Source organism: Mercenaria mercenaria, unplaced genomic scaffold (genome assembly GCF_021730395.1).
Source record: "Mercenaria mercenaria strain notata unplaced genomic scaffold, MADL_Memer_1 contig_599, whole genome shotgun sequence".
Lineage (NCBI taxonomy): Eukaryota > Metazoa > Mollusca > Bivalvia > Venerida > Veneridae > Mercenaria > Mercenaria mercenaria.
This window is the reverse complement of record NW_026463481.1, coordinates 21,598-49,355: the sequence shown is the minus strand read 5'-3', so window position 1 is coordinate 49,355 and position 27,758 is coordinate 21,598. Positions and strand designations below refer to the sequence as shown.

The 27,758-nt window shown below is 34.5% G+C and overlaps 1 protein-coding gene across 1 annotated transcript in view; it reads left to right on the top strand.

Annotated features, from left to right (window-relative positions):
- The window catches only part of LOC123531690 (collagen alpha-1(XII) chain-like), a 44,010-nt gene that overhangs the window by 2,522 nt on the left and 13,730 nt on the right, over positions 1 to 27,758 (top strand). The window contains exons 2-7 of the mRNA XM_045312876.2: positions 16,612 to 16,671; positions 19,629 to 19,717; positions 22,082 to 22,177; positions 25,851 to 25,926; positions 26,325 to 26,359; positions 27,240 to 27,503. Coding sequence (XP_045168811.1) covers positions 16,612 to 16,671; positions 19,629 to 19,717; positions 22,082 to 22,177; positions 25,851 to 25,926; positions 26,325 to 26,359; positions 27,240 to 27,503 — 620 coding nt within the window. The remainder of the gene's footprint in view (positions 1 to 16,611; positions 16,672 to 19,628; positions 19,718 to 22,081; positions 22,178 to 25,850; positions 25,927 to 26,324; positions 26,360 to 27,239; positions 27,504 to 27,758) is intronic.

The window sequence follows — 27,758 nt, the reverse complement described above, 5'->3', positions numbered from 1 at the left end:
GATGCCAATCTTTACTTTTAAAGAGCATTGATGGTAATAAAGTGCATTTTTAAAACATGCTGAACTTGTTTTAAAACCCGTGTTTTGCTCATCACCTACGCTCAGTACCTGTTATAATGCTTAAATACTTGCTAACAGTTGGAAAAGGCAGAAGAGGGTAAGGGGTGTGTTCCTGATCCCAAGTGTCTGTCAATAGTACAAGTGTAACATAAAGCGTATATCTTGATATCCCATCAGCTATGGACAACGAAAATACCATTATTTTAGTACCAATTGCGTATTGACTCTTTTTAAGATAGTGGACCAGTACTGACAACCGATAATTACCGTATGATTACGTAATCTCCTTCGGTGAATTGGCATTGTTCGGTCGTAATGTCATTACTTTTTCGGACGTGGAAAGACGCTCATAGATTTTAGCACTGAAGAACCTCATTAGAACTTTAAGTGAACAGTCGACTTATATTTATTTCTGGAAGACTACATTATTGGTTTTGTTATTGTTTGTAATTGATTATTTTAAACTTATGCATGAGAAGCGTTGTATATATGTATACACTACTGGAATAATGGGAAATGAACTCCGCTACATTACAGCCATTAGCACGTCTTTCTTATAATGCCTGTAAGCACTACATTATAATCCAAATGTTCATTCTGTTTAGCTGAAAATTAATCTGTGCATTTAATAAACCGTTTGGAGGACACTGACAATGATTATGATCAGCCTGGACTACTTATAATAACAAAATGTTTGTTATATTTTGCAACTTAAGATCGGACGTAGTATATCTTGCAAACTTTAGTTGCAAGAAGTTTCTAACAAGTGACGGCAGATGCTTTTTTCGGCGACTACTTTGATGATCTATAAATTATATATAAGAATAAAACAAGTTGTTTTTATCCGATTGTTTTGCATTCATAATCCTAATAAATAAATCTTACTTTTGGCTTATCGTTCTTTTGAGCTACCCCTGAATGTTCCCAGTATCTTCAACTAGTAAATTGTAACTTATAGCCCTTATCATATCATTATATTGCAAGTGAATATGTAAATGTTGAATTAACTATATGTGAAAATACGTAGATCACATCTCAAAGTGGAACACGTATGATCACTCGATCTCCTTACCTTGAAAACAAAATGCAATGTTGAAACAATAATGTTGTCACATAATCTTTATATACATGTACAATTATTGACCGGACATGAAAGTCTATAATGTCAACCTGAGGCCAATATAAGTATGAATCTGTATGGACACACTAACGTGTGAATTGGCATATTTTGGACATCTTTAATAAAATAAATTCATCATACTTTCCACTATCGAATGCTAAAATATGACTTTTAAAAGTCCAAATATAAAACCATTGTTTGATAAATTTGTAAGATAACCAGTAAACATTTGACATGCGTTTTCTTACTAAAAAGAAAACACCTGGCTATTAATTTAGTCACGGTATGTTTGACCCTTGGCGTGGCATTAGATTTCCTGAATCTCAATAATTATTATGTGGTCACCCAAAGCTCTAAAGGGAGAGTTATTGCTTTTGTGTGCCGAAATTACATGGTCGATTTTCATTAGATAGATATAACTGATTTTGACTGAATGTCTTGGGAAGGAGGTCTACTTAAATACCTGCTAATTATGTTCAAAATTATTATGTCTTTGATGAAGGAGGACCCTAAGTTCATACAATATATTTTGTTCTCTTTCTCAGAACAGAAATTCACAACTTGGTGAAGTGTTTGAAGAGATTCAATACATTTATTTATGACGAGAATGGCAAAAGATGGGTGTTTGATTTCTTGAAGGGTGACCTCAGTTAACATGTCACAGTTTATACATATGAAAAAATAAACCAATTCTTGAATTATTTCACTTTTAATTCAGTGAGGAAGGAATCGGAGACCCAAATATATTTGATTTTGTGTTACATTTTTCTGACAATGTAGAGAACATTTATGATACAGGTTAGTATTTAATGGAATTTCAACACGGCACACAAAATGTTGTCTACTTAGAAGTACTGATGAGTGAGTTGAATCTGTTTGAAGATAACAATAGAGTTTTACATACTTTGTCATTTTATCAAAATCTTGATACATAAAATCTTTTTAAAAACAGTACCATAGTTTTGCTTCTGTTTTCCTTTGCATTTTTGTATGTTGCATAGCATGCTTCTTCGTTCAAAATTTGGAAGAAAACAATATATTCATGATTATTTAAGTTTGCATCTATGCCAAATTGAACTTAACGTCATTAGTATCATGCATTGCAATCACAACAAATCCTTTCAGAAACATGACACCTTTACCTTTAGCAGAATTGTTTCGACAAAATCATCAAGTTCAGTTTCAGTGTAAATTAAAAACGAAGCAAATGTTAACAACTGAACCTTCAAAACTTCCTGATTGATGCGCTTATGATGCACATATCAAGGTTTCTTTGCTCTGACTGATAATGCTAGGTCTGGGTCATTAAATGACAACAATTGTCAAATAAAATGTATACGTCTGCATTACTTTATACGAGGACATTTTAACTACGTAGAAATGTATTTGTAGAAGATAACTACTAATATCACACCTTTGTTTGGGTCGTAACATGCTAGTTAAGATAAGAAGGAATTTTTATTATAGACGTATACATTCGTAACTTTACTGCCATAATAGGATAATGTCCATGTGATATGAAATAAACATATTTTGGTTACTAAGTATTCTTGGTACTCAGTGCTATGTCGCTCACTATGATAGCCCATCGATTCCTTTTTAATAAAAAGTAATAAATGTATTTTTCTTCCGACGATACCCAAATGCATGGTGTTTTGTATTACATTTTTGATCTCTCTGACATGTTCGTAGCGTATATAATAATTATGTTCGGATAATTCTGCAAGTTTATAACAAAGCATGTCATGCTTTTACATCATTTTTTGGATAATTTGAACTTAAACCTGGATCCGTTTTTATAAATAATAGTGTCATATACTAGTACATTGTTTCCTGATAAAAATATTAGCTATATTTTTATCCAGTCTATATGAAACTTCCCTCTGGTAATAAGTATTAAACACTATCAGAATGGATAGATCCGATTTTTCTGATAAGGAACGCCCTCCTTGGATATTGTTGCTATGTCTCACAAGCTTTCTCCAAAATGGCGGATACATATTATACCGCTATGACGAATTCTCTTTTAAAAAGTATCTAAATCTTCTACTCATTACTGTAAAAAAGATCAAAAACTTGTCGGATGACGTGCTAAATGAGTCATTTAATAATAATACATAAGGTTACATTAATTCCATGGTAGCTGTTAGATGTCGGTGCTAATAAGGTCTTCATAAATATGAAAGTCGTAGAATTTGACAAATTTGTTGTTTTTTTTGGACCGCACAAAATGTTCACAGACTATTGGTATAAAGTATGATACACATAATAAAAAGAAAACACAGCTAATTGCGTCCTTGCAAAGAGGAATATGTCAATAAATAAAAATTAAAGTTGAATCTTTTGATTTCACTGAATGAAAATTCTATATGTTCGTGCATGATATTTGTGATTTTACGCAACCGATAGGCCTATATGATGATTCGAAATTTCTTTCATTTCTATATTTGCGAATAAGTACCAGTATATTATTAAAATGAAATCAAAATCATTGTATTTTATTTTAATATGTTGTTTTCTTCTGGAGACTCGACTGATACTGTTAGCTAGAATATCGTTATGCGGTGGAAATTCTGCAATATTTGTGTATACCTTCTGAAGGAATGTCACGCGGTTTGAAAAAGTTAAACTTTGGCAGCAGGCTTCAAGGTTATCGCCCGCTGCGAACGACAAAAGGAAGCAGATCGATTGTCACATCGGTGTTAATCACAAGAAGAGGGTACCTGCTATAAGTTGTAATTGATAATACATGTTTTTATTGAAAAGAAGGGGTAACAAATCAGCAGGTGTTAACGTTTTCAATATGCTACACATTTATTCATGTCATTAATTAAATTATCTTATTATTTGATCAGTCAATGCTAAAATTTGACCTGTACAGAATGATATTTACGGGCATCTAAGTTTTTATTAAATGAGCCGTGCCATGAGAAAACCAACATAGTGGGTTTGCGACCAGCATGGATCCAGACCAGCATGCGCATCCGCGCAGTCTGGTTAGGATCTATGCTGTTCACTTTTACAGCCTTTTGGAATTGGAGAAACTGTTAGCGAACAGCATGGATCCTGACCAGCCTGCGCGGCTGGTCTGGATCCATGCTGGTTGCAAACCCACTATGTTGGTTTTCTCATGGCGTGGCTCAAATAAAGAAGCCATACGGTCATTAACGCATGTTAATTCTATATTCATTGAGATTTGTATTTTGAAAAAAGAAAGTTAAGAAATATATGTCTATACAGCGTTATGGAATGTTCTGTTCATTGCGATATTAAAACGCTCATGCACTCTCACACATGCACTCACAGACAATATTCCGAAATATGTATATAACAAGTTGAAAATAGAAGATGCAGAAACACCTTCTCCCGAATGTATGCTGATTCCCATGAAAAATACATTATTATTTAGAGCGCTCTATAAAAATCAGAACCAGAACATCAACTTATGTTAGGTATTATTGTTCTATGGCTCCTCTTGTTACTGGCTACAGTTTTTTTTCTAATTGTGGTAACGCAACCAACATCATTTTCATAACAAAATCTTTCTTCGTTTCAGTTGGTTCATGCACCTTCTGCAACAATAAATAAGGCAAGAAACATGAAGAACGCATTCAAAATTACTTCTGATAATCTTTAGGAGAAGAAAACAAACAAAAATCAATTCACGGAATATCTACTATAGAGCTAGCATTTAAATTCTTACACAAAATCTGTTGAATGTTCATGAAAATAATTATGATAATGCATTCTGACATTCTTAGGAGAAAAACAAAAATTCAGTTCATGGATATTTAGCATTAAAATTCTTATATAAAATGTGTAGTGTGGCCGAAATTTGGAGATCGCCGTTCACATGTAGACTATATGTATTATTTGCCTTGAAGAATTTCGTTTTCTCGAGTGCAACATCGAATGAAAATCCTGTGACACCTGTCTTAGAACCAATTCAAAAATAGCTGTAATTTCTTAAAATGATACACTTGATAAATGATCATGCTACATGGGGTTTCGCAATTATTTATTACATGTGGTCACTTCTTTTCGTATTTTTAGAGGTCATATTTACATTTAATATGTAAAGCATCTCTTTTTACACACATTGCCATGTCGAGAACGTAAAAAAATACTGTTTTTATTTAGAACTTTACAGTCTGTACATACTTAGTTACGATAAGCTTGTGAGACACAACGGCGCCTTAGCAACAAAGTCTGCGGGTGGACGGATAACGCTTTATCTTATTGGCCAATATTATTGGTTTGACTGACAGATCGGATCCATCCTTTTATCTTTATCTGTGACGCTCACTCTATATGATATTTTCCTCTGATAACATTTTAGTTGTAAAAACGGACCATCAATCTTTATCTGTAACGCTCAATATATCTGAAACTTCCCTCTGATAATATTTAAGTATTAAACACTATTATATCAAATTCTTTTATACAAGACTGGGGTTTGCAGTGATTTTACCGGTGCTGTAAAACTCCATCTTACACCCCAGTGTTAGATAGATAGATAGATAGATAGATTCTTTATTACCTCCACAGATAGGAGAGCATCATGGCAAAATTATTCAAACAACATCAATACAAATAAGTAAACTAAATACAAATATATACACAAAGAGCATTAACATGACAAGAATCAAACAAGTACAACTTAGTTTCAAAGATAAGAAAAGCGAGAATATTACCAGCCGATATTAAACTGACCAGGAATTGTTTCTGTGCATACAATATCAATTACAAGTACTATGTGCACATATACTTAACTATATGTAAACTATACGACGCAATCTTGTTAAAATTTGGCATTAACAACATATGGATGGATATCACCCTTCTATTCATGCCTTGTCGAAACGAAATACAAGGCAAAAGAAAAGGATAATCAATAGACAGCTTTCAATTGATTCACAATCGCATTCTTACATACATATGTACACACACACACACACACACACACACACACATATACATACATACATATATACATACAAATACACACACACATATATACATACATATAAATTTACAAATTCCATTAACATGATTAAGTCTTTTCCGCAAATCCAGCATTTGAACAATACATAGACGAGTAAAACAGTGACTTTTTAAACTATCATTTTATGGCATGCTTTTATCACTTCTAATATGATTATATCATTATCTGTACAATATAAACCAGCCAGTAAGTCTACGATTTGATTCAGAGGTGATTTCGATCTGAACGTCTTAAAAGAACGTACACCACAGACTGCGATAAGATTTGACCATAGACATGAACGAACTGTCTCATTACATGGGCAAAACAGTATTAAGTGTATTGTAGAATTGTCCACAGTAAAATTGCATTTTTTGCACCTCTCCGTTTTATTAAATGAAAACAAATTATTAAGTATTTTTGTAGCCGTAAAGCAATATGATTTTGTTGTTGGGTATTTCCTACTAATTGTCCAGAAAATACATGGACCTTTCACATCAAAAATGTTTATACACTGTTCAACTGTTATAAGCTGGCACAGGTTTCCAAAGCGTTTCTCTTGCTCATGCTGGAAAACGGAACGCTGTAATACTGACTTCCATGCTCCTTTGCTTGGAAAATATGAGGTTTCTAGGAAAATATTTATATAACTTATCAAATCATATTTTTGCAGGATTTTAAATATATCTGGCATAAACCCTAAGCACTGTCTCTCTGTACAATTGGTATACCGAAACAGCCTATGTATAAAAATCTGTTTTGCTAAGTATCTACCAGGTAACCTGCAAAGCTGTCCTAGAAATTGCAGCTTTTTATAGTCTATTGTTGTTGTTATGGAATGCAATCCAAGCGAAAACAGAGCTATGTCATTATTTGCATGCAGCGGTAGTCTTTGTATATATTTAACACAAAAACGATGAGCACGTTCAAGAATCAATGTTATAGAATTAGTCATGTAATTCCATAATTCACAACCGTACAATGCTTTAGGCTGTACTATTGATTTATATATCTTTGATAGGGTCATTGGGTTTAGGTCGTCTCCATTATTAATCCCGCTATTAGTTATACTAAGTAGAGTTCCCCGAAGCTTAGTGCTAGCGTTGTGAATGTTATCGTTTAAGAGTGAGTATTTATTAAGTGTTATACCAAGATGCACATATTCGGTATCCTCTTTTATTGATTTTGTACCAATTGACCAATTTCTAGTAGTATTCTCAAATTCTGTCTTTGACTCATTGTAAACCACAACGGCACATTTAGTAGCATTATACTCAAAAGTAGCATTATACTCAAAGTAGCATTATACTCAAATTTTTTATTAAAAAACGTTTTTTTATGAAAAATACATTAACGTTACGCTACAAAACAGGAACTAAACATTTTTATTCGTCTTTGAAATGTCATGACGTCTTTTCTGTTTACGGACATTAATGATTTGTTTATCAACAATATGCTACTATAAGAAAAGGGATGTAAAGAGAGTCATTTGTTTAATTTTATTCCTTTATGGAATGCAAGAGAAAAATCGTTCACTGGCTGTAGGTACGAATATAGTTTTCCGGCTCTCGGGTAACTGTTTGCACGGTAAGTCGATTACCATCCAGCTAGATATTCCCATCTGCACATACAACCAGTGAAAAAATCTTAAAATCTTTAACGCTCAAACTATATGACACTTCCCTCTGATAATATCCTACTTTTGAACACTGATATATATTTGTTCATAAAACTCAATCTGTATTAAACTGACCTTTGATCACATCTTAGTATTGAACACTATAATTATAGCATTTAGTAAAATCAACATTTGCTTAGAAAATATCACAAAAAAAGGTGGTAAAATTTAGGTACAGAAAAGTATTCTGACAAACAATAATTTGATAATCATGAAAATGAAATAAATTTACTGAAATCGTAGTTAGTTGTATGCTCAACAAAGTAAAGCATTTCAGACTTGTTCTAAAATGGTATTTAAATTGAAATTTAGTTCGTTTCAATAAACATAATTGGGCTCACTATGCATTTGAACTCACTGAAAAGTTACTGGTTAAAAGGAGTTGTGTACTTTTTATTTTTTCATAAGAATTTCAACAAACATATATAATATTTTCCTTCTCTATTCGTTTGCGTATAGTTTCTTGAAGTAGCAAAAACTAGGTTCTATTAGGCCAACAGTTTTATGAAATGATTTGTATTGATCTGCTCAGTCTCGTGTATGGCTTTTATGACCCTGATTAGGTATAAGACTTTTCGTTTGTTAATTGTTTGTTATTTCTTCCGCCCGAGTCAACTTGTATATAAGTACTTACTCTTTAACAATAAAAAGATCCTATCAAAGTTTATAGACATCTTGGCGGGATATGAACCTATGTCTTGGAAAAGAGTCAGGTTAGTGCCCCTAAGGTCAAGTTCACATGCTATGTCATTTACTGCTTTTATGAACTTCTATATGTAATATAATTTTTTTAATTCAATTAAACTTCACCTAAATGTCAAGTGTAATAGTATTAAGCAGGTTAGTAACACCACAGAGTCTGGGTCATGATCACAAACAATGTCATTTACAGTTTTCGTGAACGTACATGTATATAGTTTACGGATCTCTATGATGAATACTCACAGCAACTGAATTGATGTAATTTAATATTTTCTGATACCTTTCTTTTGACTTGATAGTCATTTTACTATTGTTTAATCTTAGAGATAAAAATACATGTATTATAGCTTACTGATACGCTTTGCTTCTGTGTCGTAGATTGAACATTTGACTTTGAAATATTGAACTACCTCGCTTAACGTACGTAAAAGTTGTATTATATCTTATGATTTGACTCTACAATATCTGTGTTAGATATGCCATTTCAGGAACATGCGTGTTTTTCAACAACTCTTGTTTTATCAAATCCTTAGACCGATTTAATTATTTAGTGCGAAATTGACGTTTAACTTTCCAAGATAATAATGCAGAGCAACCTTATAATTTAAAAATCACAAAAGTTACTCTTGACAATGTATGGAAATGCAATATCTTTAAATGAACTCTTTTTAAGGACAAATTAGATTGGCAAGATATATTGTTTTAAGCTCGACATTATAGTGTTTTGAAAGCTAGTATCCCAGAACATTTTATGTAAGCCAGTATCTCAGTACACACTGTCTGAAATTGATCGAAACCTCACACATTTGATTACTGTGATGATTGACTTGCACTGTGTAATATAGGTTAATTTGTGTTGTCTGTTTTCACTTAGTTATGCTCAATTATCCTACTTAGCAATGTTTTAATTAAGTGTTTATATGAATTTGTTTGTGACAGCGCTATCGAAGAGACGAGCGTCTATGTCCTCCCACAGTTCTTGTTATTGATACAGAATTTTATTAATGATCACTTTCAATGTTGATTTATATCAATTTTTGGAGTTTCAGAGGCCGACACTTGTTGCTCTATTTGTCACGCGTCTGGCACATATGGTCTTGCCGTATTAAAATATGTTTACGATGTCTATGCAATTTTAGATCTGACATTGAATTGTACTTTCTAATAAAACGCACGTGTATCCTGTTGCAGATATGGAGAAGTTGGCAATTTGAAAGCAGATTCATGTTCCAATGAACGATCAAAAGTTTAAGTAATTGTAAAAGCTTTTAATAAAGGGGATTTGCCCTAATTTCATATCTAAAAATGATAGTTTGTGTAAATAAACGGTCTTGTGTGTAAGGTTAAAATTGTACAAATTTAATAGATACATGGAGATCCTGTACGAGCAATTCGCAAGCAAAGAATCATTTGTTGCAATATTTAAGCCCAAAGAGACTCTTTCTAAAGGAACGTTGTGTTCTCTTTGCGTATTTGGTCGCTTGTATACAAGTATATGTACTTTACTGATATTAGCAAGATAATCGGGCCGCTGACTAGACTTTACACTAAGCTCATCTTGTCATAACAACTTCTGCCGCTGCCTATATAGACACAGAGCTACCTAACTAGAGGAAGAGAGGGAGAGAAAGTCATGAAAACTGACCGAGAGAGATATAGGAAATATGTTTGACACAGACATGCCAAGCTTACTTGGCCAAGCTCTTTTTTAATATGCCACCTGACGGTGTTTAGTTCTGATAAACGCAAATAATTCTTTCCTGAGAAGAAGCAGTTCCTACCTCTTCGTTACATGGTGAGAGACACCCAAAAGCATTTCATAAGTTTCCAATGCTTGGCCCGGGATCCGAACTCCTGACCACAAGAACACTGGGATAGTAAAATGTATTGGAATTACGTATAGAAAATTGATACCATGTCTGCTACCATACTCCTAGAATATCAGCACATGTAATATTTACTTATTGTTTATCATATTCTTAAGAGGTAGTTACGTGTGAACAATTTTGATAGACTAAGTGTGATATATATCTGGACGCCTGCTCTTACAGAATAATGAAAACACTAGCAAAACAAAAAATAAAAAATAACAACTTTGTTTTACGAGGAAGAATGACACGTTTCTGGCCAGATACTTGTATGCAATAGCTTTTGAAAAGAGACCCCTGAATTATCATCTTGATCAAACTGGCGTGTTTCTGGTATGTGATATGCACAAACATGTACACGAACGTTCTTATTTCCGTAGCTGAGCATTAGATGTTGATAATGGCAATAGTGATAATACCAGCATTGTGTAAGATGTAGACGCTATCGAGTATGTTTTTGTGATCACAATGATAAGATGATATAGAACCAAACACCCTCAAAGGCTACATGCTGATCCCAAATTTTCCATACTGCAAAAAGAAGGTTTCACTCAACTGAGTCCGCTTTAATGAGTGTGTGTGTGTGTTCGGGTTTAACGTCTTTTTCAACATTTTATCAGTCATATAAACGACGGTGTCTACTTGTAGCAGTGAGCACAATGCCCAACTTTATAGTGCTGCCACACTGGAATATCACGCCGTAGACACGTGACATGATACCCCACCCAGTCACATTATACTGACACCGGGCTGACCAGTCCTAGCACTACCCTCTTAATGCTGAGCGCCAAGCGAGGAAGCTACTAGTACCATTTTTTACGTCTTTGGTATGACGCGGTTGGGGATCGAACCCACGACCTCCCGCACTCGAAGCGGACGCTCTACCACTAGGCTACCGAGGCGGTCCGCTTTAATGAAGGTAGAGATGAGCTCGATGACTCTAGGAGTGTTACACAATTTTGGTCGAAATACTTGAAAACATAATTCTCTACCGCTTTAATGAAGGTAGAGAATTATGTTTTCAAGTATTTCGACCAAAATTGTGAAACACTCCTAGAGTCATCGAGCTCATCAATCTGTTTACATCTTTCGACACTACTGACGTCCAAACACTGTTACACTCCCAGACTCCCAGTTATACCTGTCATTTAAGCCAGCAGAAGCAGTTGCTTGAAGTGTTGCTTTTTAGCTCACCTGTCACAAAGTGACAAGGTGAGCTTTTGTGATCACGCAGCGTCCGTCGTCCGTCCGTCCGTCCGTGCGTGCGTGCGTCCGTGCGTAAACTTTTGCTTGTGACCACTCTAGAGGACACAGTTTTCTGGGATCTTTATGAAAATTGGTCAGAATGTTCACCTTGATGATATCTAGGTCAAGTTTGAAACTGGATCACGTGCGCTCAAAAACTAGGTCAGTAGGTCTAAAAATAGAAAAGCCTTGTGACCTCTCTAGAGGCCATGTTTTTCATAAGATCTTCATGAAAATTGGTGAGAATGTTCATCTTGATGATATCTAGATCAAGTTTGAAACTGGGTCACGTCCAGTCCAAAACTAGGTCAGTAGGTCAAATAATAGAAAAACCTTGTGACCTCTGTAGAGGCCGTAATTTTCATGGGATCTCCATGAAAATTAGTCAGAATGTTCATCTTGATGATGTCTAGGTCAGGTTCGAAACTGGGTCAACTACGGTCAAAAACTAGGTCAGTAGGTCTAAAAATAGAAAATCCTTGTGACCTCCCTAGAGGCCATATGTTTCAATGTATCTTCATGAAAATTAGTCAGAATGTTCACCTTGATGATATCTAAATCAAGTTTGAAACTGGTTTACGTGCGGTCTAAAAGTAGGTCATTAGGTCAAATAATACAAAAACCTTGTCACCTCTCTAGAGGTCATATTTTTCATGGGATCTGCATGAAAATTGGTCAGAATGGTTATTTTGATGAAATCTAGGTCAAGTTCGAAACTAGGTCATGTGCGGTCAAAAACTAGGTCACTAGGTCTAAACATAGAAAAACCTTGTGACCTCTGTGTTTATGTATAGGGCGGCTTGACACATAAAGTATGTGCTCTTCACCACTGTACCTATGAGTCGTGCAACATCAAGTTGTAATAATGAAATGAATGAACTAGCACGCAGAAAAGTGCCATTCAAATATTCCACATGAAAATGCAAACACAACTAGCCGTGACCAACTGTATAAGAACATTCTGGTTAATTCCGACAAGATACTGAAATAGTTTAATATAATAATTTAACACAATCATTCTAAAGCATCAAATACCACCACAATCCGATAATGTTACAATATGTAAATAATTCAGAATTAACAGTTCTATCAATTCAGTATTCAATATAATATTCAAAATTTATAAAATTATAAGGTGGGGGTTTACCTACAGCGATCTGCATATATTTAAAGTAGCAGTCCTAAGGCAGTGAGTTTCATATATTTTTAAAGTATTAATTGAATAGGAAACAAAAATAAAGCAAAATAAGGTGTCATGCATCCTTAGCCAGCAGTACAGACACTATCTTTCGGTTCAGCCTGTGCTGGAGAAAAGACCCAAGAATATATGACATTATACATTCCTTGTGAAAATGTAGTGGTGCCTTAAACATGTTTTATTCAGCTGAAACACTCGGCACTCTAATGTCACACATTCAAAATGCAATCAGCACAACAGACATTACTGACTAAGGAGAAGACACAAACAAAGGATAATGGAGTATTTAATAAAGTAAAGATTCTATTTATATTGTTTAGTTTTTTAGTAAAGAATGTGCTCATCTTTAATTTAAATTCCCAGTTGTATGGGCAATAAAAGTTGAAATTATCATCTATATTTTTTAGTTTCTCTTAACAATAAGACAGGGGGAGTGTTGGTCTATAAAATTTAGTTTCATTTAAGTGCAGACTGTGCAGTTTTTAAAATTTAGTTCCCAGTTGTATGTGCAATAAAGTTGAAATTATTATCTTTAGTTTTTTAGTTCTCTTGAAAATAAAACAGGGTGGAGTATTGGTCTATAAAATTTAGTTTTTCATGAAAATAAAACAGGGGGAGTGTTGTTTTATAAAATTTAGTTTATCTTAGTGCAGACTGTGATATTATTTAATTTTAGTTACCAGTTTTATGGGAAATAACAGCTGAAATTAATATCTATATTTTTAAGTTTCTGTAGAAAATAAGACAGGGGGGAGTGTTGTTGATTAAACCGTAACGTATAACACAATACATAAATAATAGTCCATTTATCTTTTAAAATATTTTAGCCATGTGCACAGACACTATGAAAACTTAAACACCAGTCTGCTGTACTAAAACACATGTCCGAGAAACGAATGTAACCCATGTAGCCTGTTGTATTCTTGAATCTTACAATATTTACATAAATATTTCATCCCAGCCCTAATTAAATAGTTAAAAAATGAAATGGCACATACCTCTGAACAGTTTCCAAAGACATTTTTACTTCTAAATTTCTATATCATCACATTCAGTCCATTTCTATAATGTATCCTTTCTTGGCGGATTATATCCGAACATGACTACACTACGGCGCAGTGTTCACAGGGGCATCATGTACATTTCACAGTCTAAATAGACATTTCTAAAGAAAATTTGACTATAACAATTAGAGCAAATAGCAATGAAATTATAATAATACCATTCAATTCATAATACTTTACATAAACTTGGATCATTTCTATCGTCTGCTACGTACACCGGAAGGCACGGAGTGTAGCTTTCCTGCCGTACCACAACCGTATTTCAGTATGAGTAAACTGTATACTGACCTAGGGGTCTATATGAAAATTTTACAAATATCTTTAGGAAATGAACATTATGATAAGAAAACCGACTGATGCAAAATGTAATACAGTCTGTATTAGAATATTAGCTGTACAAGTACTATTTAAAGTGATGATATCTAGGCCAAGTTCGAAACTGGGTCACATGCGGTTAAAAACTATGTCAGTAGGTCAAATAATAGAAAAACCTTGTGACCATTCTAGAGGCCATATTTTTCATGGGATCTGTATGAAAATTGGTCTGAATGTTCATCTTGATGATATCTAAGTCAAGCTTGAAACTGGGTCAACTGCGGTCAAAAACTAGGTCACTAGGTCTAAACATAGAAAAACCTTTTGACCTCTCTAGAGGCCATATTTTTCAATGGATCTTCATGAAAATTGGTGAGAATGTTCATCTTGATGATATCTAGGCCAAGTTGGAAACTGGGTCACGTGCAGTCAAAAAGTAGGTCAGTAGGTCTAAAAATAGAAAAACCTTGTGACCTCTCTGAAGGCCATATTTTTCAAGAGATCTTCATGAAAATTGGTGAGAATGTTCACCTTGATGATATCTAGGTCAAGTACAAAACTGGGTCACATGCCTTCAAAAACTAGATCATTATTTGACCTTCTTGTCCTTAAGTGCAATGATAACAGGTGAGCGATATAGGGTCATTTTGGCCCTCTTGTTTTGGTTTTGTTTATGTTGCGTTTAACGTCACACCGACACATTTTAGATCGTATTGCAACTTTCCAGCTTTGATAGCGTCAGAAGACCCCCCACCCCTCCCGAGTATTATTTCATCATGGGCGTACACCTGGGTAGATCCACCGACCTTCTGTAAGACAGCTAGATGGCTTACTCAACACCCCGTGTAAGGGTTGTTTGTGCCGTGTGGCGGCCGTAAAAAGTCTCCCCGTACATTCAATCAGGGCTGTTATATTTCAATCTTCTCAGATCGTTCAGCACGACTTTTATGTCGTGTTACTGGCACTGTTCAGTTTCTCAGCATGAACATTTCGGCCTGGGTGGTTCCAATACTCCCGCTTTCATAGCTTTGGGTATTGTTTAATCACCCCTTGTATATGGTGCCTGCTTTTTAATTTTGTCTTTTGGCAGTTCCTGTGATATGCAGGCTCCATAACCTCAGATCCCCTTTCTAAATTCCAGTTTGTTTAGTTCTGCTCATTGTTTTCTCGATTAGGGCAAACCCATTATTTTAACTCGGGACCATACGCCGCTTTTCATGGAATTACACGCTAGTGTAGTATTGAAGGTTCCATGTGCACCGCCGTATGAACACATCTGCGGATGTCTCTAAATTGTTTTTTGTACTTTTAGCATGTGTAAATGTTGAGTTCTGCTGAACCCGGGGCTAGAGGGCGTGGACGGTACATTAACTGGCGTCCATTTACAGGCTCAATCAAATCGAGCCTGCAACATTTTCGTTTTTGTTGTGTTGAGCGACCTGTGCAGTTTCCACTTTTTCTATTTAGTAACGTATCGTATCGAGGGTTGTACCATTTCGACCTATGACATTCATGTAATGCTCTTTCCTTTTTAATGTGAGATATTTTAATGAAGCAACCTTTATGTCCAATTTATGATACGGATTTTTTGACAGGTAAGTGATATTTTAATTTGAAATAACTGAAAACCAACTCTTGAATGTTTTATTCTGAATTGTTTTATGTTGAGACTTCAGTGAGACATTACCTTCATCATTGAATTTAACAACTTAAACATAGTAGAAACGTACAAACATGTACTAAGCCAAACCGGACTGCCATTTACGTGCTGCTACGTATCGTCTTAGCTTTAATACGTTTTCACTACATCTTGCTACGTTTTATTCTACGTTGTTATAGGCTTTGGTATCACTTTGTATTACTACGAGTAGCTACGCTTTACTACGTGTTTGGTTTTAAACTCAATTCGTTCTGAAAAGTAACATAAACGAAGCGAATCAACACCTACTTAGACGTATTTATCCGTTGTTAAAACATGACACAGCCGATTTGATAACCGGCCTGCTACATGTCAGTAAGTGCGTCGTTAAACGTAGTGCCAACTTAGTAGAACCCTAGGTAAAAACTTTATCACATAGTTAAAAGAAGTAAATTGTTGAGCATCTTCCTGGGTAATGATGCCAATCTGTCAGTTCAGCCTTTTCTATTGAAGGCGGTTCAGCGTAAGTACCCATAGTGTATCTTAGATTTCAATTGTAATATCGATTTATCCATGTCACGAGTCAGTGTTTGTTGCGTGTAATTGTGGGCTTGACCTACAAATATTTTAATGCAAATACGTACTATAAGAGAATAGAATATATATTATGTATAAGCCGCAACTACCTCCTATCCGTCCTTTTACGCGGAAATGTGATGTGGACACTTTGTATTTCAGAGCCTACTGCAGATATTCTGCGACAAGATATGCACGGACATACAAACATTGCGGGCTGTGGTAAGTAATTTGGCTGCTATGTGCTTTTGCCAAACCTTCCAGTAATGTGAGTAAGATATCACAACATCAACATTAATAGCATGACGGCGCAACCGAGGCACTATCCTCGGTCATTGTTTTTCTGCCTTATTTGCCTTGGTAATTTTTTCTGCCTCAGTTGCCTCGTTTGATGTTTTATTTTGCCTCTCTCATTTTTTTTCAAGTGTATGAATACCAGCCATTAAGGTTGAATCCAGACTAAAGTGAGTAAGTATTTTTTTAATTTTTATTTTCAAATAACCTTGTTACATAGAATATGGAACAGGCAATAGCATAGATCTCTTGTATTTCAAAACAACGTCATAGCATCGTAGTGCATACGGCATGTGGTCAGTCGTTAAATAAAACATAAGATATTCAGGTGAGATAATTTAGTTATTACATCGGTTGGCACGTGTAATTTAGAATTGAAAGTATTAAACAAGTTTTTCTAATTATTTTCCTACTTTCTATCGAAGTGAAATTCAGTAAAATACCAGTCAGTAATCTAGAGGTTACTCCTCGTAGTCTATATATATTATAAAATAGCGCCCTATCAAAAAAGGCATTTCCCGAATATAACCTTTACTCGTGTAACACCCGGATCCCAATTGGAAGTTATCACTCTTCCTATCAGCATATCATCATTTCCGTACTCAGGTCCGTGTGTTTGCTTTGCTTATAGTTCACAGGATAAAGGAAGGCGGTAGGCAAGCTTCCAAGAAAAGTCTTCATACCTACATTTTTACAGGCAATTTCGTGCATTTTCCGGCTATTTTATGTATAATTTCTTACAAAAGAAATGTTCATAAATTCCCTCCTTCCAATTTAGTGTTGTAAAACGTAAAACGTGATAAACCAGGAGCTCCATCAGGAGAATATTAGACCTTCACCTCCTATAAGATAAGTCCTGTATTGTAACGGAGACTTCCACCGCAAGAGAGACACATGTCAAAACGAACCATCAAATAATGTACGTACAATGTGCCAGATCGCGGAGTGAAAAGGCTTTTTCTCCATCTATAGAAGAATTTTGACAGTGCTTTTTTATATAAAAAAGTGCACTAGAACGCATAATTTCATGTCGTTCTATTGTTTTTTTACTCGGGGGAGGTCCCTCCCACACTTAACCCGCTTACTTCCGCTTTGCGCAGACGTGACTGCCATTGCAGTATTCGCATTTGCCTCGATAGAATATTGTTGCTCACTACGGTCCTGAACATTATCCTAGTTTTAATCATCCCTTTATCTTTATCTTCTAGAAAACTCGATGTCTGTAGAACTATTACAACTTGTTAAAAGAATGTTAGTACAATTATAAGAACTTCAGATACCATTTGTTTAACTCCTTATGTATCATGAAACTGTTTAACTAACTCCGGAATTTATCTAGGGTCTTACAGATCAGCTCACGCGGAAAACCCACTCTACTCGATCCTCGAAGGATGGCCAAAACGAGTACCAATGCTCCGACTCGAAGTTTCTTCAAGTCAGCCAATTTCCGTCAAGGAATTCCGCTGTCTGACTCCGAGGATTTATGCGAAGTCACTTGAAGGAAATCCGAGGAGTGACTCGAGATGAAATCCAATTAGCGAAATACACACCTGTATTTGTTTCTTTTGTTCTCGAGTCACTTGGCGGAATTCCTTCGAGTGACTCCGGGACGAATAAATAATTACCTACACAAATTTAATTGGGTTTTCGAGCACTTTCGAGGACAGATTTCAGATTACATGGAGCAAGATAATTATATTTCACGTAGTGATACGCGAAAAAACAAAGTAATTTATGAATAATTATAATAATATCTTTCTATTTTACATCATAATTAACCAGATTTTTCTGTCACTTATAATATTTTATGATTTTTTGAGCGGATACGGCAGCAATTATTTTCCCTTTTATAATTCCTTCTAAATGAATAACAAATGAAAGACGTTTTCATAATGAAAATCAATCATTTCTCCTATAATTTTCAATAAAAAGATCACTATTCTTTAACGACCATTAGTTGAAAGTTTATCTAGCTTTATATAGCTTTTAATTTAGTTCAAATTGCAAATATCTGTTCCTGAATTTAATTTGCACTGTCAGAAACTATTTCAATATGATATTTAACAAATCACTATTCTTAAACGCCAATTATTTGAAAGTTTGTTTATTTTATATAATTCTTAATTTTAGTCCATTTTACATAATTTATTTCTTATTTAAATAGCATAGGCAGAATGTATTTCAATATCATAACAATTAACTTTTTAGCAGGTGTTATTTTAAAGTTAATCTCGTTAAAATTATGCTTGATTTAGTGCATTTTGCATAACTTTATTTCTAAATTTAATTTACAAAGTCAGAAATAATTTCCATATCAAAATTTAACAAAATCACTTTTTCTTTAACGGTGGTCATTTGAAAGTTTATTTAATTTTATATGATTAATAGTTTAATCCATTTTACATAAATATGCTGCTTAATCTAATTCGTATGGTCAGAAACTATTTCAATATCAAAATTCAAAAATTTTAAACAGTAAAAAGAACAAGTTAATTATATAAATATTACATCAAGATAAGGAAATACTGCCTTGGAGTTTCGTGAAATCATCTCGCGTCACTCGAAATGACCGATAAGTTGTTTATTACAGACTCGGAGTCGCGCGGAGTGGCCATAAAATAGCGGAAATCATTATGGTGTTACCTGTATAATTTCGACTCGGAGTTCCGTCAAGTAATTTCTCGGAGTGACTCGACGAAATTCCGCTAAAGTAATAAAACTATAACAATCGGTACTCCGAGTCAGAATAAGGAAGTACTCGGAGGACTTCCTCGCTATGCAAGACTTTTCCTTTGAAGGAAAACGGAAAGTGGGTTTTTCGCGTGAGCTGATCTGTATGTATCTTATCAAATTAAAATTATTAGTACATTTTGTTTTACGTTTAGGGGTTGGCAGAGATGTTCCACATACAGACCCTATCAATATAACTATCAGGCCTGTTGTCGTGGATGGACTGGCTCCACGTGTACGATACGTGAGTTGAAATTTGACAATATTCTAACAAACTACCGTTGAAATACATAAACACTACTTTTTGTTTCATTTTTGGCATATTATAACAGAAAGGATACCACACATCTTTCAGTCTGCGTCCCGTGTTCAAATTCTATCTTTTTCTTTTACAATCCTAAGTAGACAAAAAAAAAACAATTGACCTTTTTACTTCAGTCATGTTAAAAGGTAACGTTCATTACGTGTTCGGTTGATAACAGATATACAGATCAGCTCACGCGGAAAACCCATTCTACTCGATCCTCGGAGGATGGCCCAAACAAGTACCAAGGCTCCGACTCGAAGTTTCTTCGAGTCAGCCATTTTCCGTCAAGGAATTTCGCTATCTGACTCCGAGGATTTATGCGAAGTCACTCGAAGAAAATCCTCGAAGTGACTCGAGATGAAATCCAATTAGCGGAATACACACCTGTATTGGTTTCTTTTGTTTCCGAGTCACTTGACGGAATTCATTCGAGTGACTCCGAGACGAGTAATAATTACCTATACAAATTTAAATAGGCCTTCGAGTAACTTCGAGGACAGATTTCAGATTACTCGGAGCAGGGTGATTATATTTTACATAGTGATACGCGAAATAACACAGTATTTGTAAATAATAATAAATAAATACTGTAGTATTTTTATTTTACTTTAAAATACACCAATTTTTTCTGTTCACTTATGATATTTTATCACTTTTTGAGTGGATACAGCAGTAGTTTTTTTCTCCTATTTATAATTCCTTCCAAATGAATAAAAGAAAGACCATTTTTATAATGAAAATAATCATTTCTCCTATAATTTTCATTAATTTATAAAGGTCACTTTTCTTTAACGGCCATTATCTTAACGTTTATATAGTTTTGTATAGTTTCTAATTTTGTCCATTTTGCATAAATTTATTTTTAAATTTAATTTGCACTGTCAGAAACTATTTCAATTTAGTATTTAACAAAGCACTATACTTTAACGGCAGTTATTTGAAAGTTTGTTTAGTTTTATATAATTCTTAATACTTTTTTTTTCTAGCGGGTGTATTTTTAAAGTTTATCTAGTTATAAGTTACTCTTAATGTAGTGCATTTTTCATGACTTTATTTCTAAATTAAATTAGCAAAGGCAGAATTTTTTATTTCAATATCAAATTTAACAAAGCAGTTTTCTTTAACGGCGGTCATTTGAAAGTTGTTTAGTTATGTATGATTAATAATTTAGTCCGTTCTACATAAATTTACTTCTAAATCTAATTCACATGTATTTCAATATCATTTTACATTTAAGAATTTACGTTTAGCGGGTGTTAGTTTAAAGTTTATCTAGTTATAAATTATTCTTAATTTAGTGCATAAATTATTACACAACTTTATTTCTAAATTTATTGCTTAAAGTCAGAAATTATTTAAATATCAAAATGTAACAAATCATTTCATTTAACGGCGGTGATTTGAAAGTTTGTTTTTCATATGAATAATAATTTAGTATATTATACATAAATATACTTCTTAATCTAATTCGGATGGTCAGAAACTACTTCTATATCAAAATTCACACCAATTTTATACAATTAAAAGAACAAGCTAATTATATAAAAAAATCAGTACAAGTAAGGAAATACTGCTTCGAAGTTTCGTCAAATCATCTCGCGGCACTCGAAATGACCGATTTATTGTTTATAACAGACTCGGAGTCGCGCGGAGTGGCCATGAAATACCAATCGTATTATAGTGTTACCTGTATAATTTCGACTCGGAGTTCCGTCAAGTAATTTCTCGGAGTGACTCGACGAAATTCCGCTAAAGTAATAAAACTATAACAGCCGGTACTCCGTGTCAGAATTAGGCAGTACTCGGAGGAATTCCTCGCTATGCAAGATTTTTCCTTCGAGGAAAAACGGAAAGTGGGTTTTCCGCGTGAGCTGATCTGTATACAATTACAGGTATTGTCAACATCAATCGCTGAACACGCTTCACATCACGACCCTCGGACCTTTGTACAAATTTCTTTCAGCGATTGTCGCAAAGTGGATAGAAATAATCAAAATTAAACAATAAGAATAGAAATATAATAATTTTGTACTTGAGAAAGAACTGGTTTGAAACTAGGAGAGGTGCAAAAGCGTCTTTAGGTAACAATTATGTATAGCTTCAAGCAATATGTATGCATTTCAAATGATTTGAGTTCATGAGTTTCCAGATTGTAGAGAATGTGTTTCAATATTTTAAATATCTACCTTGAGTAGTAACATTTGATTAAATAATCTTGATTGTATGTCTAGGATAATATCTACTTGTGAAGGGCATTCGTAGAAATATAAACGACACATGCTTGTTTTTGTTTCAATATAGCCATATGCCCCAACCCATGTGGAAATGGCGGTACTTGCATTGGTCCTGATTTGTGCAAATGTCCAACCTCCTTCACAGGCCAACAATGTACAACAAGTAAGTATTGCGAAAGGTGTTTGAAACAAAAACCGAAATACTAGTAATAGCTTCACATTACCGAAATATTGTACAAAACAAATATTACACAAAAATGTTTGTCTTCTTCGCATGGCCACTATAACTCTTTAACATGTAGCTATTTTCCCATTTATCGCGAGGTGCATTCCTACGCTGCACTGCTTTCGATCTGATTGCTAGAACAGTCGCTCATACAAACAGAAGTTCGGGAAACTACATCGAGTGTACGAGATTTAAAAAAAACTATAAATACTGATACTATGTCGTGGATACGAGATTAAAACAATAAAAAGACTTATACTGTGACGTGAGAAAATGACAGGCAAACTTGAATTCGTATATATATTTAACTTTAAATCTTTCAGATAATTGATATTTAATTTATTGGTCTTTACACATTTAATGGAAATGATAAATTTGGCTTATCTGTTAAATCTTGAACAAGATAATACAAGTCAAATGGTTTATCGCGGCCAGAAATTTGTACAAACCGGACAGAAGTTGCGAAATTGTCATTTGTGCAGGAATGAAGCGTTTACCATAATGTCCAGTACTGGACAGGTATAGTGACCATGCACGGACACAGCCAATTTTCTCAGAGGGGGTCCGATCCCCTGCCCCCACCCCCCACCCGCCCTGGAAATTTTGCAATTTGGCACTTCATTTTTTGCACTCTGGGACAGTTTTATCGACTAACGTGTTAAATTTGCGAAAATGATAAAATCAAGCTTTCTCGAAGGTAAAATTCTTAGTTTCTTTTAGATAAATAATATGAATTATGTCGGGGTCGTATGTAACAGCAGCCGCATATACTTTACATGCAGTCCTAATGTTGCCTTTTTCGAAAAACATTTTCTTTCCTTCTTGTCTTCTTTCCTTTTTTAAAGATTTTCCAGAGGGGGTCCGGACCCCCGGTCCCCACCCCCCATCTGGATCCGCGCATGGTGACATATCATGCTTTCTGTTTATGCAGGTAAACTTGTGTTTGGTTAAATTTCAACAGAGCACAATTGTCTGAACAGTGTACAAACTCATTACTGTTTTTTCAGGTAAGGGCGGAAAAAAAGTGGTAGACAATGAAAGCAGTAACATTTTCATTAAAAAAAAATAAAAAATGAGACAAACATTTCCAACATCTTTGGACGGTTCAAAAATCCCATGTTAAACATACGATAAAGCCCGAAACGCGTGAAAATGTTCCGAATGTAAATCGGGTGAAGTAAGCGCTCTATGTAGATTATGCGTCTAGATTGATTAAACTGGGCGAGTCTACTTACTTATTACTTGAGGATGAAAAAAAAAACGTGTTTTTTAAATGTTGCTCTTAAACAAGGGTGGCGGTTGAACTACTAAAAGTACAACAATAGTTGATTCACAACAAATCGTACGGTATGTTTTATAATCAGTAGAAGCTAGTCGTATTTACGCTTATGAGACCTGTTTCAAAGAATTGACAGGTCCATCATGAAATATTTTCCCCATCGTGCAAATACTTGTCCTATTCAATATGATCGCGGCCTCATCGGCCGCGATCAATTATATATTCGCTTTTACCTTTGCAGTTGTTTTCAGTTTTTCCTCAAATCACAAATTCAAGCGTTTTATTCAAGTACATGTACAAGGCAATGTGAACAAATTTTCCTTGTTTACAAAACTTCAAAAAATCAAAATCAAGCATTTTAAGTCACTTATAATTATTGTTCTGTTCAAGTTTCGGTTTTGTGCGTCTTGGGCATTATAAAGCTTATCAGTTACCAGTTTTCAACAGCCATCTTACATCCACCTTGATTGTCAAGCCTTTATTCTCTGATAACATAACAATATAAAACGGATCAGAAACGAATGATTTGGTATCCAACTCGCAATGTACTGTATTGTGGACTGTCTAACACGTTTGATGTCCTTTGCACGACTATAAGGCTTATCGGTATTCTGTATCATTGCAATATTGTCCAATATATCGGAATGTGTGGAAACGGGATTGAAAACTTAACTCGAGACTATATGCCGTTAAAGCGAAATGGAAAAAAGACCCTGTCGTAAAAACGAGGACAAAATACAACATAGGTGAAATTTGATAGAAAAACTGCCAGGATGCTATTTTATGGAAAAGAAATTAAATATTATTGTCGGAAAAAAAAACAAAGACAAAAATCAAACAGGGAATGCCACGCACCAAAAACGCAGCCTCCCCATAATGAAACCCACAGCACGCAGCCGTGCACACCACAAACACACACATACACGCACCCACACACAAAGTCAACACATGAGGACAAAACGAACAAACAAAGGAACACAGTGGGGCACCGTCTTGGAACGGTCAGTGGCAAAAACACCACTGGGGAGCTTAAACCAGTTTATGGTGCGCACCCAACCTCACTCTTACCCCCACCATGTTCCAAAGACACGGGACAGTGTAAATAAAAGTAATCCCCTCCAGGTGAATCTCTAACACACGTAATGGAAACAAAAAGGCATGGCATGTAAAACACAAAAATGCTTCGTGTATAAATTTATAAAAAGCAAACCTTTAGAACCAAAACGTATGTACTCAATGCCTTTTCAGAAGACAGAGCAACAAGAGAAACACCCTTAAGGGCCCGACGAAACAGGCCAGAAGACAGATATCAAAACAGTTCAGTCCTGGTAGGATTTAAAAACTGCTCATCATAGAGTCCTCCCCCTCTTCCGTCAGACACAATCAAAGAGGGAAGCGTAGTGTCCAACTGTAAACGGGTTGAACACTAAACTTGCGGTATGTCTCAAAACAGTTGGGACGTAACCTCTTTTAATAAAACGTTTTATAATTTTACCAAATACATTTGGAAAATTACCATGACCCAAGATCTTACGAAGTTTGTAAACCACATCCCCATAAAAACGGGTTTAGAAATACCTTCTCGCAGAAGTGTCTTTAAAGTACTTTTGAATTTTAGAACTAAATCAGAATTACGATAGTAAAATTTAGCAAAATATTTACGCAATTTGTAATAACGGTAACCTTGCTGAAGAAGTTTACTTGTAATATATTGATTACGTTCATTGAAATGCCTGACATGACTACACGCTCTGGCAAACCGAATTAATTGAGAAATATATACCCCATAAGATGTAGCCTGAGGTACATCCCCGTCCAAATGGGGAAAATTTACAATACTAAAATTAAAATCATCCCTCTTGTCATAAATTTTGGTATGTATAAAACTGTCATAAATAGAGAGATGTAAATCTAAAGATGAAGCATCAGTATCCGAATTGTTAGTTTTAATTAACTGAAGCTCCCTTAGATAAATAGTACCCACCATTTGACCAAAAAACGGATTATCCATATTAAGAATATCATCCAGATAGCGTGATGTATAATTATTAAATGCAGTTATAATATCTGCCTGCGTATCTGGAGAAAGGCTCAACATAAAGTCTCTTAGTGGTTTTGTACATGATGGCATATTGAAAAGTATAACTTAGTGTACTCATTAAAATAATTTTATAAATGTTTTGGAAGCTTTGGCCAAATTTTCAAAATTGATATTTTATTATAGGATCATGAATTATCAATATTTTCGATACCGTACAAGTGGTTGTTTTAATGTATGCGTTTTATATTTCTGTTGTGGTTGCTTTTTATGTAACATTTTCCAAAATTCAGGTATTCCAATACTGACAACGCATATTGTAACTACATCGACGAGTACAACATCAAAACCTACAAGTTCATCATCGAGGTAAACCGATTCACTCGCTCTACGTGTTAAAATAACAATCGTCTACTGTTAGACAGTATTTTTGGTTCAAATTTACGTTCAAACCGAGGAGGACATATTTTTATTACTTCTTTTCTAAAATGCCAAATGTAAAACGAAATAAGATTAAATAAAAAACAGACTTTTTAGACTGTCATTTCAAACTGTAATTGGAAGTCAGTAATTCCAGTATTTTTGCTTTCCATAGTTACCTCCGGAAACAGTAAAACATTCAGATAAATTACACTGGCCTATTTCAAGAGGACAAAAATGACAACTTCCAAAATATTAACGTGCAAGATTGAAACCCAGGGAATTTCATGCTCAACAATCACTTGAAACCGTTCATCAGTTTGCTCTATTATTGATCTTTCATATAGGTCGCCTTGGGTCTTGAGCGGAAATGATACATCTGGTATGTATGTCATTTCATAATATTAAGAACTACATTATCTGTAAGCCCATAACATAAAATGTATATTTGGAGTTAATAACATTGCTTTTGGAAGCTTTAGGTAAGCACAGGGATATTATTTCGATTGAGTTCTTAACAATTTTAGCCCTAAAAACATGTTCCATTGACCTGTGTTACCGTTATTGTTGGGTCAGCCAAGTCTTATTTTCAAATACTAGTAGCTATTTAAAGATCTCTTAAAAAAGCTATTTTAATTAAGCCTTTAGTATGGATTATTTGTATAGAGTTAAGTCAGGGACTGCAATGATATGTGGCGGCAGTGAAAATTCTCCCGAATTAGGACTAACTGTTTTCGTATCCTTTCAGATTATCGAGTCCATTCAGTCAATGTTTTTTAAAAAGTATAGTCGATATTGGGGAGTTTTCATTGCCTATCATAGAGGACTCAATCAAAACGAACCTGCTTATTTTGCTTGGATGTTTTGTTTTCTTCCATAGGATAGATTTATACATGACATCAGACGAAATAAACTACATAACTCCTCGTCAGATAGAACCTTAAAGCGTTGAAAATGAATAAAACTGTTCATTGCAGGAATAGATATAAACAGCAGTGAAGACAAAATGCAAAAATGTTTTGAGTCAAAGATGAGAATCGTTAATTAAAAAGTTATTGAGATTTTCATTCCTTATCAATTGTATAATGAAAAGCTAAACACCATATAAAAAAATCTTATGTCTAGCATATATACATGTCCATTGATCAAGACGAAATTTTTATTTCGGTTTGAACAAATTCCCTTTAAAGACAAAGAACAGTTTATGTTATATTCACTTTATATATTCATTTCTGTAGAATATGCATTTGCTTTTGCTTCAGACTGTGTTCCAGAAGACAAAGATGTCATATTTCTAGTCGACAGTTCCAGCAGAGATGGAGAACAGAACTTTCGAAAAGTAAAAGAATTTATCAAACAAGCAATTGGAACATTTGATATCGCTTTTAATCTAACTCGTGTGGGTTTGATTCTTTTCAATACGAATGCAACAATAGTTTTTCCATTGGATAAGTACAATGCATCACAAGACATACTAAATGCTGTAGACAATATTGCTTACAAACCAACAAATGAAACAAATACAGGTATGTGAAGTAGATTACGACAAAATATTTCCCGATAAGTCTGATGTTTGCGAGGGACAAGATATCATGAGATGTTACCCAACGCTACCGAGGCGGTTTATAATAAGATGACAGTCAAAACAATTAGAAGAATAATGTTCATAATACCGGATGGGTCAAAATATATGATTCCTTCACTGGTTACATGTATGTGTGCAGATGGAAATATTCAGCGCCCGAGGGTAACTGTGTAGGCGATCGCAATTACCAGAAATT